This window comes from Callithrix jacchus, chromosome 13, assembly GCF_049354715.1.
Source record: "Callithrix jacchus isolate 240 chromosome 13, calJac240_pri, whole genome shotgun sequence".
Classification (NCBI taxonomy): domain Eukaryota; kingdom Metazoa; phylum Chordata; class Mammalia; order Primates; family Cebidae; genus Callithrix; species Callithrix jacchus.
Genome location: NC_133514.1, coordinates 112,318,173 through 112,335,694, shown reverse-complemented (window position 1 = coordinate 112,335,694; position 17,522 = coordinate 112,318,173). Strand labels below are relative to the sequence as shown.

General features: G+C 37.2%; 1 protein-coding gene across 1 annotated transcript in view; it reads right to left on the bottom strand.

Annotated features, from left to right (window-relative positions):
* The window catches only part of DOK6 (docking protein 6), a 446,729-nt gene that overhangs the window by 132,462 nt on the left and 296,745 nt on the right, over positions 1-17,522 (bottom strand). The window contains exon 5 of the mRNA XM_002757321.7: positions 10,861-11,050. Within this exon, the coding sequence (XP_002757367.1) occupies positions 10,861-11,050 (190 nt within the window). The remainder of the gene's footprint in view (positions 1-10,860; positions 11,051-17,522) is intronic.

The window sequence follows — 17,522 nt, the reverse complement described above, 5'->3', positions numbered from 1 at the left end:
CAGACTGCATTCTCTTTCAAGACAATTATGAATCCATGATCTATTTAGAAATATTAATGAAAAAAATCTAGTGTCTGGAAGTTCTACATTTAACACTAATTTTGTTCTACATTAGCACTAATTTTGTTTTCTGTAATCAGTTATCTCCTGGGGTCAAAAGAGAAAATGTTTTCTCATTATCTATTAGTAATTGCTGCTGAGCCTCCACCGCACAAATTAGGTTATTTGACCTCTAAACACAAAACCTGAGATGTGTTAGCAAAGCTATATTATGAGAAGAACATGTATTTTTGCGGCTTTGTGAGTTTTCTACTGGTTTTATTACGTATGTGCAAACTGATTTTGATTCTTGAGTTGTATTCCCTTTTGTGATGATAAGCACCAGAATACCTATTTTGTAGGACTTTAGTGCTATAAGGTATGTAAGAATTAGAAAAATGTTTGGAATATATTCAATGTTGAAGAAATTAGTTTTTCCTCTTTAAAGATCTGTTAAAACTCTTCTGCTTCATTTAGAGTAATAAGCTTATTAAATACAGTAAGTATATATATATTATTTTTTTCTAATGCAGGGTCTCACTCTGTTGCCCAGGCTAGAGTGCAGTGGCATGTACATGGCTCAATGCAGTTTCAAACTCCTGGGGTCAGGTGATTCTCTCACCTCAGCCTCCCAGGTAGCTGGGACTACAGGCACACAGCACCATGCCCAGTGAATTTTTTGTATTTTTAGTAGAGATGGAGTCTCACTATGTTACCAAGGCTGGTCTTGAACTCCTGGTGGTCAGGAGATCTGGCAGCCTCAGCCTCCCAAAGTGCTGGGAATGTAGACCTGAGCAGCGGAGCCTAGCCAGTAAGTTTATAATTTTTTTAAAAAATCAAGTGGCCAGGAAGTTATAATAAGATGGTGAAAATCTCAGCAAGTAAAGATATTAGAAGAAAATACACAAGCAAAAAAAATAGTTTTGAAAGAGCCGGTTTTATCACAATTTGAATTTCCTTTACAAGGAAATTGTTTTTTTTTATTCTTGCTAATGCTAAATAACCCAAATAATTTAAAATTTTTTAGATTTAGTAAATCATAAGACATTGTGAGTTAATTACTACCATGACCAAGTGCCTATAATATGATGAGTGTCTGTAACAGATAAAGATAATAATGAATTTATCATATTTGCTAGAATTTATTCGACACCAAAAAAAAAAATCTTGTAAATACAAGAGCAACTATGATTTTGGCCCTCCTCCTAGACGTCTGTTGTGAGAGTTTTAACATTTTCCAACAAAACTAGATGACTTGAATTCACATGTATCAATTTATTTTTTAAAAAAACCATTGCAATAAAGGGAAAAAAATTAACATTTGTGTCAAGGATAGGTTTATTAGGCTAAGAATGAAAAACATTTTCATTTATAAGCAATTTTGACAAGATTTTGGCTCTTCAATTTTAAAATAATTTCAGGATGCTATTCCTTAGTGCTCATTAGCAGATTTTGACCCTCACAAGCTATGAGGCTAATGCACGGGGTTATCACCACCATTAAAATAAGTGAAGCCAGAGTCATACGATGGATGTTCTTGACGGACACATTTAACTTGCTGTGAAAGGTCCCCTTCAAGATTTCCTGAAATCTGCTAAACAAGGACAAAGCAGTGATACTGGCATGACCTCCACAGGTGACTGCTCCCATGGAGAGAGACCTGCCATGTGTTCATACTCAATTCATTGTTTGTAATCACTCTCCTGCAGCTCAAGCTACAAAAATCATGCTCTGGCATTTTAGCATTTTTCATGAAAGAATGTTGATTTCCTCAAAGGAAAAACTCCGTTTTGATTCCCTATATGACCCTGTCCAGTGCTGTGCATGTAAAAATAGGTGTTTGCCAAATTTAATCATCTCATACTGGTGTTACATCTGATAGCTTTCAAAGCCCTTGTTTGAAAGCAATTTTTTGTTCTGAGACAGAGTCTTGCCCTGTCACTCAGGCTGAAATGCAATAGCACAATCTAGGCTCACTGCAACCTCTGCCTCCCTGGTTCAAACAGTTCTCCTGCCTCAGCCTCTGGAGGAGCTGGAATTACAGGTGCCTGCCACCATGCGTGGCTATTTTTTTTTTTTAGTAGAGACAAAGATTTCACCATATTGGCCAGGCTGGTCTCGAACTCCTTACCTCGTGATCTGCCTTCCTTGGCCTCCCAAAGTGCTGGGATTACAGGCATGAGGCACCGCACTCGGCCTCAAAGCACATTACTTTATTTGATCTTCATATCAGCACTGAAGGTGGACATGCAGAGTATACTTTTATCAGGTTCTCACAGATGAGGAAACCAAGTCTCGGAAAGGTTAATAGAGTGTAACTGGGGGCACAGGGAAAGTGCTGGCCCACGGAGAAGCAGAGTCTGGTCTAATTCATTCTCCCATGTCATTTCAAACCATGATTGCTCAGACAATATTGTCCTAGGTACATAAATTATGAACCTACTTAAAAGATTCATTATTAAAATATCCTCCACAAAGTCACCAGATAGAGATATCTAAAATTTAAATCTATGTTTACTTGCCTGCATTAAAAAACAACTCCTTGCTGCTTAAGATAAAGTCCAATTCATTTTTCGACATGACAGAGAAAACACTTGGTTTTGAGCTTTATCCTACTTTCTAACAAACTCTCCACCCTCTGTCTTCTTTAATCTCCAGCAGCTAAAATCTGCTAAGAACCACCATCCATGCTCTGTCTGTGCTATGCACTGGTGGAGAATACCCCGACCTCTCCTCACTCCAACCTCACACTTTACCGTGAAGAAGTCCAACTCACTTTTCATGATTTGCTGTGCAAATTGTCTTATTCAGGAAGCCTTTCTTGAGTCCCTAAAATTCAATTTGGTGCCCGTTTGCCTAAACAGAACCGTTCTCCAAATGACTCATGCTCCCCCCATCATTCCCTGCACCCAGCATAGTCTGGAAACCTTATAACTAGTTCCCGACAAAGGGCTATGAACAGAAGCGCTGCCTGCTGAAGCCAAAGCATCTATTTTTTGATGTAAGTGTTGTCCTGATTGCCTAGGATAGTTGCCCAGAATCAGAGGGGACTAGCATGAGTGAGAAATCAATTCCAGTTGCAGAAGCCACTGAGACTTTGTTCTTGATCTTCCTAGTGGTGCAGTGATAAATAAATGGTCCTAAAATACGGGACACGGAAATAGTGGCTGGGCCAGGGATAAAGGAAAGTGGTAAGGAAGCTGGGAAAATAATATTTAGCAGTGACATATTTGGTAAAACTCTTGCCTCTTAGTAGAACTTGTGATAACTTGGTAGGCGGATTTCATGTCTTAAGTGTTTCTGGATTGTATGGACAAATGTGAAATTTAAGAGGCTTTACTCTCCCTGTTGAAAATGGGCAGTTATCCTTCCTGTTTCTTAGGGCATTTACTTTAGAAAACTTTTGGTTGCAAGTACTTTTTCCTCTCTTTGAAATGTAAATAATTCTTTTGAAAACCAGATAGGTCTTTTATCAGCTTTAAGACCCTAAAATGCCTTTCTTAAGGACTCTTGAACTGTGTCTTTCACTTGTAAACCTGAAGGGAGAAGCGCCCTCATCTCCTAGTTTCTGTGAGAGCAAGGGTACCTAACTTCAGGTGCTACCTCTCTCCAACTCGCAAAATTGTCTCTTGTCATAAAGATATAAGACATTTGTTTTTCTTCTACATAAAGCCAATTAGCTAACACCAGTGGTTACCGTAATTACAGGGATAAGGTATGTAGGACAAAGGGTGCTGCCAAATGCTCTTGCTTGAGACCAGTAATTGTTTATCTTGAGGACCTGTGTGTATTGAGTTGTACCTGCTGGGCTATAGCAAAGGGTGTGGGATTCTCCTTCTGTCTGCAATGTCTTAGTAGAAATAATAGAGAGAGTGTGTGTGTGTGTGTTTTTTAAAATCATCTTTATGGAGAAGATTTCTGCATTGGGAGAAGATTTTGTTTTTCATCTGATTCCTCCAATAACATCTAGAGGAAGCGTTAGATAAATGTTAACTGTTCGTTGACTGATAAGGTACTGAAAAGAAAGAGGCTCTCTTAGAAAGAAATTGAGAATTTGCAAGCAAAAATGAAAGGCATTTGAAAAATTCAAAACCTTGTAAAATTGGAAAAGAGAACTCTGAGACACCAGAGACAATGTCTTTAAGTGACAGAAGCAAGTTAAAGCAGCCTCAAAGAAAAGAGATTAAGTGTAATCTCTACACTTATTGCTAAAACCCGTCATTTAAGGTGTGTCAAGGTAAAAAGCAACTCAAGGGTAGGATGCCTATTATAATCTGTTAATGAGATAAAAATGACCCAAGGCAAAGAACTGAGTGAGTGCTGCTCTTACAAAAACCTGATAAAGTCAAGGCCCCTTATAAATCAAAAGACTGAGTTTTTGGGGAAGAAACAAAGCAAATTTGAGGAGCAGACTGGAGGAAAAAAACACAAAACCTTGAAAAACGCTTCCCCAAACAGTGCATACTACCCTTGGAACATGTCATTAACTGGAACTAAATATACAAGAAATCCAGTGATATTCTGACAGAGTTTTACAGAGGGAGAAAAGGCCCTAAATAAAAAATTGTTTGTAACTTTTTAAGAATCAGTGGCCTTCAGATCTCTACTACTACTTCTCAGGGTAAAATCTGGGCTGAGAAACTTGCAACACTTGAGAGAACATTTTCCCAATGTCCAATTCGAATACCGACAAGGAGGATAATGATAAAGGAAAATCCTCCTGGTGGGCAGAGGGCAGAACCAAGTGGAAAAGAGCAGAATGAGGGCCCAGCTGCATATCCTTGTTGGCTCTGAATAAAGACCCTGAGGATATCTGGCAAGCAGCATTTCAGAATTACCAGTACCAGTGGCTGTTGCCTGCTTGCTCCCAAACATTCCTTTGAATGGCGGTGTTTGCAGCCGTAGGCTTCCCACTCCTCTTAAACCACTGTTCCTTGGGCCAGGGTGGGTAGAGGAAAACAATGATCTTTTTGGATCATTCTTTTGGAACTATAAGAAGTCACATTTGAACCTCATGTACACACTGCTACAAATTGCCTGCAGACACTGGACTTTGAGTTAAAATCAGTGGCCGACTGGATTGCTTTTCAGTTGTTTCCCTTAAGGAAAAATTGAGTGTGTCGGAAGAGAAAAGGAATCTTTGCTCATCACAAGATATGACCCTGGCAGAGACAATAATGCTTACCAAATATTCTACATATTCCTGTTTCTCCACTTGCCCCCTTGCAGATGGGGTGTGTGTGTGTGTAGGCGGGGGGCGGGAGGCCACATTCTGGATGGGGGGCTAGTAACAGAAATAACACGCATTGCCACTGTACTGAAGTATCTAAATGTATTAGTCAGCTTAGGCTGCCGTAAGAAAAACATGGCACAGAATGGATGAATTAATTTTCTCACTGTGGAGGCTGGAGTCTGAGATCAGGGTGCCAGCATGGTTGGGTTCTGGTGAGGGCTCTCTTCCTGGCTTGGAAATGGCCACCTTCTTGATGTGTGCCCACATGGTCCTTCCTCTTCAAGGCAGAAAAGAGGTGCTAAGAGTTTTCTTTCTCCTGCTTATAAAGCCACCAATTCTATCAGATTAGGACCCCAGCCTTATTACCTCATTTGACTTTAATGACACCTACGAAGGACCTATCAAGATGTAAGTTTGGGGGTTAGGGCTTCAGCATGTGAATTGTGGGGAGAAACAACTGAGTGCAGAGCATGGTTGCTGGAGAATGTTCGCAGCTTCTTCCCCTGCTGTGCATGGCAATGAGGTTTGTCAGCATGAACATGTCTGAATCACAAGATTGCAGCATCCTAGGTTTCTAAATCCAGGTGCCCTGGTGATCTGTCTAAGCCTGCATCAGACATAACTTGAGTGAGAAATAAACCTTAGTTATAGTGAGCTATTGAGATTTGGGGTTGACATTATTACTGTCAACTTACCAACTTAACCTGGGTTCCTAATACATAACCCTCCTGGGATGTATTTTATTACAATTCTTATATTGAAATCATTAGTTGATCTATCTCGGCAAGTACGCAATGTGCTCATTAAGGGCAGGGACTATGTGTTACGCATCTTTATTTCTCTAGTTCTTACGGTGGTGTTCAATAAATGAAATATAGTAGCCCAGAGAATAAATGGGGTTTCTGGTGCCACAAAATGATTTAAATAATATCTAATTGAGTTTTAGTTACAAAGTATAGAGCAGCAAAGGCCTCCATGAAAAAAAATTGTATCAGGGATGTATTCAATGTTTACAAACAATCATAGGTCTATATAAACCCTTGCTTTAATCCAAAAGAAGTCATGCTAAAACAAAGTGTTTTAGGAACATAATGCCTTTTCTTTTCATGTGTCTTATTTGGTAAATCTCTTGCTACGATAATACCAGTTCTGATTTTTTTTCCCCCTAGGAGAGAGCATGAATTAAATGATTGAGGAAACTGTTTTTTATCAAGAAATGAAGACTCTGATCTTAGTTTTTCCTCAATTTAAAGCTCAATACATTTTTATTGAGCCCACACATACTCTAATGTGAATTGCTTTTTACTAATTGGTCTGCAGGAATCACAATGACAGTTTTGGTCACCTTTTAGGCTTCTTTTATTCTCATTTGGAAAGTTCCTAAACTTCATGTCGTCAAATAAAGAATGATTTCTGGAATCAAGAATATATAGTCAAGAGAGATGTACAGTTCTGGTTTGATCTCCTGACGTGATTTGCGAAGGGTTGCCACTTTCATTCCTAGGTTTCTGTATCCCAGGACACCACCCCTAGCTGGTTTTATTTGAACAATGGAGCCATCCCTTGGTTAATTCATTCATTCAAAAAAAGCACATGTTTTTACATTTTAGTATTTCTGAAATTGGGGTATATTTTGTTACGACATCATCTATGGAATAGCAGCCTCCAGATATGGCTGCCAGGCAGAGGCAGTGATATGGCTGCTGTTGCCTGTGTGCACAGGCTCAGGATTTCCTCACTTCAATTGAAGCTCTGTGCAGTGTTGATACTTCATGTCTCATGTTTGACTATATCTTAGTTGATTGCAACTCTTCAGTGTTTCAGTCAAGAAATATTTCAGGACCATTTGAAAGAGAAACACGAGTTCTTGTCTAAAAACCTGCTGTGTTTACCTTTTGGTAGATTGCACCAACAAGCATAAAAAACTTTCAGGACAGATATCAGTAGTTCAGAAGAAAATCTTGGCATCACAGCAGTACATTCTTTTATGAAGAAATGTGTACCACTCTTGATGGCAAATCAAGTGATATATATATTAAAAAAAAATCCCCAAGGGCATTGAAAACTCTGGGTCGATACAGAAAAGTTGGAGTCCATATGTGAGAATGTTTTAGAAATTCCTTTACTAAATTAGAGCTTATACCTTATATGACATAATATGTATTATGTAATGAATTATATTTTTATGCTTTTGTATCATATTTAAGAACTCTCTGCCTTATCTTTCCTCTTAACCACTTGGTTATGCATTAGAGAAAAGATTATTTTTCTTTGTATCTCTGACCAATACAGGTTTAGGAATAAATTAAGCCTACCTCTGACATCACAGAAGTCTTAATTGTGTGACATATAACATTTGTGTCTATTAACTGTCTTTTTATAATAACTACATTGCAATGTTTAAGAATTTTAAATTTCGAATCGCTAAAAATCGGTAACCAGATTTTTCCTAGGTTTCCAAATATCAAAGTTGGTGAGACACATATTTTTAGCACCAATTTTGTACGAGTAAGCATCGTGCTGAATATGAGTGCTTACGTTTTGAACAATAATTCAGACCAAGGATCAGGGGCTCACTTGAATTTTGGTCATGCAGGCAGTTGAATTCATCTTGATTTTTGCTTACAATATTTATGAGGTAGTAAGAAGTGAAAATGTCAAGTCAGCAGTTAAATAAAGGAGTTTTGTCTTCCACCGGATAAAGTTTTACATAATCATGAATCTTATCACTTCCTCTGAAGGTCTGATTTTTTTTGTGATTTTTCTTGAAAATCTGCTTGCAAAGCAAATTGGTTGTTTTTTACTTTTAAAATGCAAAATTATGATCCTTAGGGTAAAAGAGCAATTGCTCCGAGCTCATTTGAGACTATGAATACATCTCCTGGGCACCCTGCTGTGCTGAGGACAATAACCACAGAGAGTTTCCTGGGGTCCTTGTTTTTCTTCTACTCCACACTGGGCGAGTGCCCCTTAAGACTTAGGCATATAATTATAATTACAAGGGTGACTAAAGGATACTCCTCCAGAATAAATGATGTTGATCCATTCCTACTGTTAAGGTCTACATTTTAGGTTTACAGTAGACTTTAACAATGCATTTGAAAAAGTCTGCCAGTGAAAAAAGTATTCTGACATATCCAATTGTATTTTCTAGTACATAGAGTAGTATAAATAAATGGCTAAAATTTATACCAAATGATATGCTTTGGGCAATGAGCTAATAAAATAAAACCTAGAAAGTGTTGGCCTTGGTTGGGCGTGCTGGCTACCGACTGTAATCCCAGCACTTTGAGAGGGCAAGGCGGGTGGATCACCAGGTCAGGAGATAGAGATCATCCTGGCCAACATGGTAAAACCTCGTCTCAAAAAAAAAGAAAAAAAAAGTGTTGGCTTTTGGGTTAGGTTTGCTAGGATGACAGGCCATACCTCACCTGCCAATCTGCCCTCTAAATTGTCACCAATCTCATCACCGGTATCCCCATCAATCCAGACCCAGGAAACTCAATGTTCTACTTTTACTTCTCCAGATCAAGTGTGGGCAAGACCTCCCACCACTGGCTCTTTTTAATAAGTGTGAGATCATCTGGAATTTACAAAATAGATGCATAAAATTATGGACAATTTCTCAGTCACCTGTGAGCAAACAATACCCAAAATTCAAAGAAGGAAAACAACACAAATGAACTGTGTCCAAAGGACAAATCTTTAAACTCAGAGACAAACAACAGAGGAAAAAACATAGATACCAAATTCCTCTGTCAAGTAGAAAGATCTTTAAAAACCTAATCTGGGCAGGTATAAATGGAGTGAAAATTCTGAATAATTGTTCTTTATGAAAGAAAATGATTTGTTCTTTAAAATTTTGAGTGGAAGTCTACTGAAATGATGGAACAGACAAAACAGTTAAATTGTTTTCCATAGAAAGAGGAGGAAAGGCATATCCGGAAAGATCCAGGGGAGGGGATCCTGGAGGTAGTGCTGGTAAGTGATGAAAAAACAAAAACAAAAACAAAACATCAACAAAACCCCAACAACAACCAAAACTGATATCTATAAAACTGATATGGTTTGGCTGTGTCCCCACCCAAATCTCATTTCCCTTGTGTTGTAGGAGTGACGGGGTGGGAGATAATTGAATCATGGGGGCAGTTTCCCCCATACTGTTCTGATGGTTGTTAATAAGTTTCACAGATCTGATGGTTTTGCTTTCGCTTGGCTCTCATTCTCTTCTCTTGTCTGCTGCCATAGGAGATGTGCCTTTCCCCTTCCCCCATGATTGAGAGGTTTCCTGAGCCACATGATACTGTAAATCCATTAAACCTCTTTCTTTTGTAAATTACCCAGTCTTGGGTATGTCTGTATCAGCAGTGTGAAAATGGATGAATACATAACTTTTAAAGCCAGCTTTAAAAAAGTGCATGATAGATTTTAGGTCAGTAAACCTCTAAAAAATGTCAACTCCTTTTCATAGTCAAGATTTTAAAAATAGTAATCATATCTTAAAAATACGCATTTTCTTATAAGAATTTGTATTTCCCAATGGCTATCAGAATGTGATTACACTATTACACTCTCAATACATCTAGGTAGACAGAAATGGCTGAACAAGCTCATAAATACTAAGAAAACACAGGACCTAATATTTTCAGAGAAATTAGTGTAGTAGAGACTTTACTATTATCTTAGTGCAAAGGGCTCCCCAGACTGGTAAAATAATTCCAGCTCAGGTTTTTTTTTTTTCTCCTTAAAATTTTAAGAGACATATGACCTACCCTAGATTGATATTATTAGAATCTTGACCTTGAGTAAATATTTAGTGGTTTTATAAGAAGAAAGTTATAAACTTAAAAATATATCAAATGTAGTGAAACCTCACTATTATTACCTTTATAAGACCATGAATTCATTTTAAGAATGTGATAAATCATGTCCCCTGGGTAAAGATGGAAGCATTAAACATCTCCTTATATAGAATCCCAAAACCTAAGTCTTATCTTGGATGTGTGACAATATCACAAAGGGATCACTTCATAAAGACAATGATTTGGTTGGTTGTAGTTTACGTCTAAATCCGTGTCTATGAATGATTGTGAAGCAAGGGTTCATTTCACATACTTATGGATTCCAAATATATGCTGTATCCAAGAAAGCAGCATATTTGTCTAGAAGCAATATTTAAATAGTTTTATTTAAAACTTTAAGAAATAATGTTTGCTTATTTAAACAACTCACAAAAACAAGGTGGGTCAGGACATGCTGCATTTAATTTTATGGAGATCCTACTCCACACAAGCACACAAAATATACAGTACTGTAATAATCTTGCAAAACATATTACATTATTAAAATAGTTGCAAAACCAGTTTGAGTTTAATGTTAGTTAGTGTAAGAGACAATGATTATTTTGAATGGGGTAATTAACCTGCCAAAAAACTAACAGAACTGCATTACAGGATCTGAAGAAATTATATATTTGGTAAGTTTCACCCTGAATGAAAATAGTCCTCCCGGAGGGCAAGGATGGATAGAGCTTTCTTTCAGGACTCTGTTACACACCTCCCGCGCTTGGTTGCTGCATTAAATCTTACCTTCCTGACTCAAATGTGAACCATGTTGAGTCCCGGCCATATCTCCTCAGTGAGCTGAGAGGCCACATCACCAGTTTGACCTTGGCATTGTGGATATCCCAGAGATAGATATTTTCATGAGTGATCTGCATTGTGCATTCACCATAAATATCCAGATTTGGCGTAGGCATAAGATACACGTTGAATCGCTCTGCGAAGAAATGAAAAATGGAGAAAATTAAGTAAAAAGAGGTGTGACGTCATGGCCATACTATATTAATTTGTATATCTACAGACTGTAGGAAACATTACCACGTCCCTTGGTGATATGAATAAGCATTGCAGAACACTGCATCTTTGCATATTTGTATGAGAAAAGGAGTTCATTAAGGTGTTCTGAATCATTAATTCATTCACTCACTCACCTAACAACTTTTCATTGCAGGTATTGTCTATGGTGAAGATTAAGTAGTTAGATTGTACAATGGAAAAATAAGGGCAAAATTAAGTGGACTCTCTGCCCAGATTGTGCTTATGGTCTGCTCCTTCACACTATCTAAGCAGATATCACAGATACAATTCCAGCAGAGAATATCTTATTTATTCTACTTAGGCAAGGTCTTACTTGATTTTACCTTTGTTGATGTGAAGTATTTAGTGCACACTCAGACTGACTCACTAAGCACTGCAAAAGATAATTTAGTTTGTATCTCAAAACAAATTGTAGTCATGGTCAAATTTAGCATCTGATAATTGCAGATATTCATTACAGCCTTCCGCAGAGCTCAAGGCATTGCTTTGGTAAGCAAAATAAAAATACTTTACTTTCTTCATTCCTGGGTACCCTATGGTTGAAAATATGATTGTTAGACAATCATTCCAAACCTTACTTTGTAACTCTCTGTGTGTCTTAAAGGCTATTGCAAAGGTATGCTGCCTCTGATTCCCATTTAAATGCATTAAACATATTTTATTTTGAAAGATAAGAATAGTTTGTAAGTTCCAGGAAGTAAAAAAACTTGGTATGCCTTATGACATATGCTATAAAGATCCCTAGTTCCTAGCATCATATCCTTACATTGTGTCCAGTAAATATTTGTTAACTGTATGACTGAAGTATACCTATGCCATGACGAATTACAAGATGCAAGAATTGAAAAATTACAAAAAACTCATGATAACAAAAAGTTAAGAATTACTGGCAGATAAACCTCTGTGGGTTAGAATTTAATTGTGAATAGTGCTTTAAAGTCAGTGCTGTTGAATAAATTATTTTGAGAGATGAAATAGTGCAGCTACAGGTGGAAAATTATTGGTATGTTTAGGAATGTACTATTATACATCATAATGCCATAATCTTAAATGCTACATGTTTGCCGGTACTGAGCTGAAACTGTATAATAGAAAGATTCTTTTCTCTGGCAGATATTTTACTTAGTAAGGATTCTCTAATGCCAAAAATCCAATATTCAGATTTCAAATTAACATAAACATGATAGTTTAACGTTTACTAATCATAAAGGCAATATTTATACTCATATGTCTTGATATTTTGGACAAATCTTATGGAGTGATTCAATTTTTAAGATTATTGACCCATGAAACTAATATGTATATGGATTTCACATTCATTTCCTAAGAAATGACAAATTGCAATCAATTCTATGGCTGAGAACTGAAGAAAGAACATTGCCTCATTAATTATCTGCAATGAAAAGCCCAATTATATACATAGTCCCAATAGCTTAAAATTCTTATGTGCAACCAACTAAAGTGTTAACATTTAGCATAAACACATCACTCACATTCCCACCATAATTCCCACTCCAGTGGGATTAGTAGTAAATCAAAGGGGCATGATCTAATGTAAAACTGTAAATGAAACTTGGACCCAAAGAATTTACACAGGAATATACACAAGGCCTGAACATCAATCTTCTTTTCTTTGGTCGAGAACCTTTTGATAAAGTTCAGCTCTTACATTTGGAATTGGAACAGGTGTCAGTGGCACCTGTTGTGCATAGAGAAAATATTTTGTTATAAAAATGAAAAGTAAAACTTTTCTTTACATTCTTTCCTTTCCATCAATTCCAGAGTCTGAATTAGCAACCAAAAACATCATTGCCAAAATGCCAATAAATAATACTTATTCCAAAATATTGACGTAAACATCATTAACCAGTATTGTTGCTTACGGCTGTATTTACCCTTGATACTCATGCCCATAGTTTGATAGTTAAAACATAAAATGTTAAAAAAGGATGTTGCCATTGAGTGTCCTTCAAATGGATGATACATGAAACATTACCTATTATAGTGGACCCAGAAGGACCATTATATTTTCATTGAAATGTTTGTGTGCTCAAATGTTAGCAGATAAAGCCTAGGAAAAATAAGCAGGGAGAGAGTACAAGCATTACACTGGACACTGGAGAAAGCAGAAAAAATCAGGTGAATTTAATTCGATTCACATGATATAGGGCTCTGCCTCTATCTTGGTCTCTGTCTCTGTTTATCATCAAGGCCCATTTTTTCAAAAAAGTAATTGGATAACTTGCCCTAAAGGAATTTTTCCAGGGCCATCTCTAGTCAATACAAGCAGGTAAAATTGACCCATGGTGCCCCTACCCTATGGCCTGCCTTCTGCTTTTCCTGTCCTAATATACTTTTTAACCCAGCAACTCAAGTCAACCCTTTTTGGCATGGTATAGAATTCTCCGATCTTCCTTTGGATGCTATTCTTGCAACTTTCAAAAGAAATTTTACTGAGAAAAATTATTTTTAATTTTCAAATGTTCAGAATCTATTCTCTCCTAATGGCTAATTTCTAAGAATTTCAGATTCAATTAAAAAGTGAACGAATTTAATCCAGCAGAAAACTAGGCACATAAAGATGAAGGCAGCACATCATGTTACCTAACCATATTTAACTGAATTCCATTATAATGAGGAAGAAAGCTTTCTGCCTTGACAGTGAATATATCACTGTATTCTCTTAACAGCACAGAACACTTTGTTTTACTGAAAAATGTGTTAAGGTTTTTGCTAGACCTTAGCAAAAGACCATTTCAAAAGGAAGTGGCTAAAATTGGCTCCATTAAAATGATTTTTAAAAATGTTTATCTTTGTGAAACAATTCTATCAAGCAGGCATTTAAAATCACTAATTATGTTGCTTTTTAACTTTATGAACATGCTGCTTTTAAACTTTATGAACGCACGCTTGGTTTTTATTTCCTATAGCAATGGTTTTCAGACTTCAGTGTGCATCAAAATTACCTGGAGGCCTTGTTTAAACACAGAATGCTGTGGCCCTTCCAATCTTATCATTTCTGGTACAGGAGGGCTGGGTTGGAGTCAGCTAATTTACATTCTCTGTTTATTCCCAAGAGATGTTGACACTGCTGCTCTGGGACCACACTTTGAGAACTGCTGATTTGTGAAACTCACTTTAAAAATATTGGCAGGGAACTAGCAGTATCAGAGAAACCCTGAGGAATGACTTTGGAAAATGATGCCATGTACCAGCAGAACAAACCAGCACTTTTTTTTTTTTTTAGAAGTTTTATCTAATATCAGCCTAAATAAATTAATCCCATCTCAACAGATTCATGTCTGATTTGGTAAGAAAGAGTTCTTATGCAAATTTAAATGAAGGAAGAGATGGGAGCGTAGAAAGAAAGAAGACATATGAGAGATGGTTTACAATTTATCAAGATATGTGTATTCCAGCTATTTTTCTTATAAGATGATTGACAACAGCAATAAAACATTGTTAAAGAAAACTGAACAACTTATTCCCAAATACCCAACCGTACTGAAAAGGAACCGAATTGTCTAAATAATGATAATATCCTAAAACATAAATATTCTACTAATCTAGTTAGTAATTCTAATTCTAATAACAAATCAAAATATGTTTATTCACAAAACATTTAAAACTACAGAGTTAAAAACACATTGCCCATGAATTTGCATGTTGGTACAATTTAGAGTTCCATATTAGCTAATATGGAAGAAAGAATAATTTAATATTAAATGGTTTAAAAAAAGGTGAAATATTAAATATTGTAAATATTATTATAATATAATATATAAATAATTTTATTATATAAATACTGCATCCAACAAAGAAAGTAGTACTGAATCTGTAATTATGTTTACCAGAGGATTTTCTTCACTAGGGCTGAATGATGAGGTCCAAAGGAATAGACCATGCCCAAAGAAGGCCTGAGATTCAGGGGTAAGGCTACAGCAAGAGTCTAGATGGGACTGCAAAACCAGGCTTAGCCGAATTGAATGGATCCCGGGCTGGCAAGACAGGGTGGCTGCACTCGGGGAAAAGGGGCAGCAAAGCTCCAGGTGGAGTGTGAGGGGATTGATCGGGTCATCAGTGCCAGGAAGAACTGAAATCTTCCCTGTCAGCCACTGTATTCCATTTCTTCCACTATTTCAGAAGTCATAGGTGAAAAGGAAACAATGGAACATGGAATGAAGTATTAGATGTAAATATTTCAGAAATCGAGAGATTCATAAATATTAACTCATTAGGTTTTCCACAGAGAGGAGTTAAATCTAACAATGTCTTCAGCTAAGTGAGTGTGAACTTCTTATATTATACTTTTACCTTCTCTTCCTCTTAAAAACCAAAAATGGCTCAAAAGAAGAAATTGTACAAAAGGAAAGGCATTCTTTATTTAGATCGTTGGTTTCATAATGATTTAGGCTGTAAACAATTCCTTGTGCAAAATTGAACCTGTATCTCATGAGGCTTAAATATTTGTTAAAATTCGTTAATTAAAATACCTGGGCATTATTAAGTAACTTAAATAAATATTTACACAAATGTATACAGTCTATGTAAACTGGTTATATAATGATTCAAAGTAGCTGTAAGTATTGGATAATTACTTTTCCCCATTCTGCTGTACTTTATACCCATATATTGTTTTTCCCATAAGTATATATAATTAGTCACAGCCAAAACTTGGATGGCCTGGGCCTATCTGAGCATAAACAGCAGATGTTAACCCTACATAGGAAAATTTCACTTCATTGTTTCTATTAGCAAGGGATTCCATAAAGTTAAGAATCACTTCTATATACAACTAATGGGCCAAAATAACTTTAAAGATTTAACTGAGATTCTCTGATGGCAAGAGTCCTCAAATTTGTTTCAAAATATCACATGATAAAGAACCCAATATTTATGGAAGACATTAAGTTAAATCTGTTACTGTAGCTAATTCATTAAAATACCCAACTTTGGTAGGGGTGCAATCTAGCAAACTGGTTTTTCTTCCATCCCTGCTCTCATACAACTATGCATTTTCCCCTTCTTGCCCCTCCCGGTATCTTAGGCAGAGATTAGTGCTTAATTCACTATCACCCGTAAGGATATTGTCATCTTCATGTGTCAGATTAGTTGACTGGTGTAACTGAGAAATTTTAAAGTCTCAAATAAGTAGCAGTTTCTCCTCTTCTTTCAGGTCAAGTCCATTACTGAGAATCCAGCAAAGAGAATGAGAAAGACAGAATATGCTCTTTCCTGCTTGTTCCATCACCTTCTTTTCCCAGCTACTCTCCCCGCTCCCCTTTCTTTTGCTTTTGACTTCTCCAGGGTAATGATGAAAAGAAAAGGGGGTAAATCCCTTAATAGTTGTTACTATTGAAAGTTCTTCTTTATTTCTGAATTCTTAATAATGAGATGTATTCAAATGCTACCTCTCTCTTCGGGGTGTATGATATGTTTGGTCCTAAGATCCATCCCAACACCTCAGATGTCTCCCTTGCCTTGATTAGACATGGAGCCTACTAGCCTTAGCTCCTATTTTCTGCATTCTACTTTTATCTTCTTTCTGCTGGAGCTCCTCCTCACAGGGAAGAGTTTTCCTGGTGTGAGTCTTTTCAAGATGACTCAAGATGTGCACTTGTCCCACCAAATGTGGCAGTGTATCTTGTCCAGTTGCTGACCCATTCTCCTTGTTTGGATATCACAAACAGCCTCAGATCCGTTTTGCATCCTGACCTCAGGTTCAACATGGTGAAAACTGAAACCAGTACTTCCCCCAACTCAGGTTCTTCCCCAAGCTCTCTTGCACACTGCTCGGGTACCAGCCGGTACAGCACTGCCTGATTCTACAGTTCTACTAGCATGGGTGAGGGGAGAAGCCAGTCTCCCCTCCTGACAACCAACCAACATTCTACGAGGAGTTGTCTTGGCCTTCCTCTTTTGTGCGGCTTGAGAGGGGTAAATGCCGCTCCCTTCTGCCCTTCTTCTGTAAAAGACTTTCAAAGAATTCCCTTCACATCTCTTAACATTTCCTTGTTGTTTTCACCCACCATCCATAGTTTTGTGGCTGCAGTACAGAGACAACAAGAAAGTTCAATTCTGTATTCTATTTTTTTTTTTTAGATGGAGTTTTGCTCTTGTTGCCCAGGCTGGAGTGGGCAATAACTATGGCAAGATATTGGCTCACTGCAACCTCTGCCTCCTGGGTTCAAGTAAATCTCCTGCGTCAGCCTCCAGAGTAGCTGGAATTACAGGTGCCTGCCACCACACCCAGCTAATTTTTGAAGTTTTAGTAGAGATGGGGTTTCACCATGTTGGCCAGGCTGGTCTTGAACTCCTGGCCTTAGGTGATCCTCCTGCCTTGGCCTCCCAAAGTGCTGGGATTACAGATG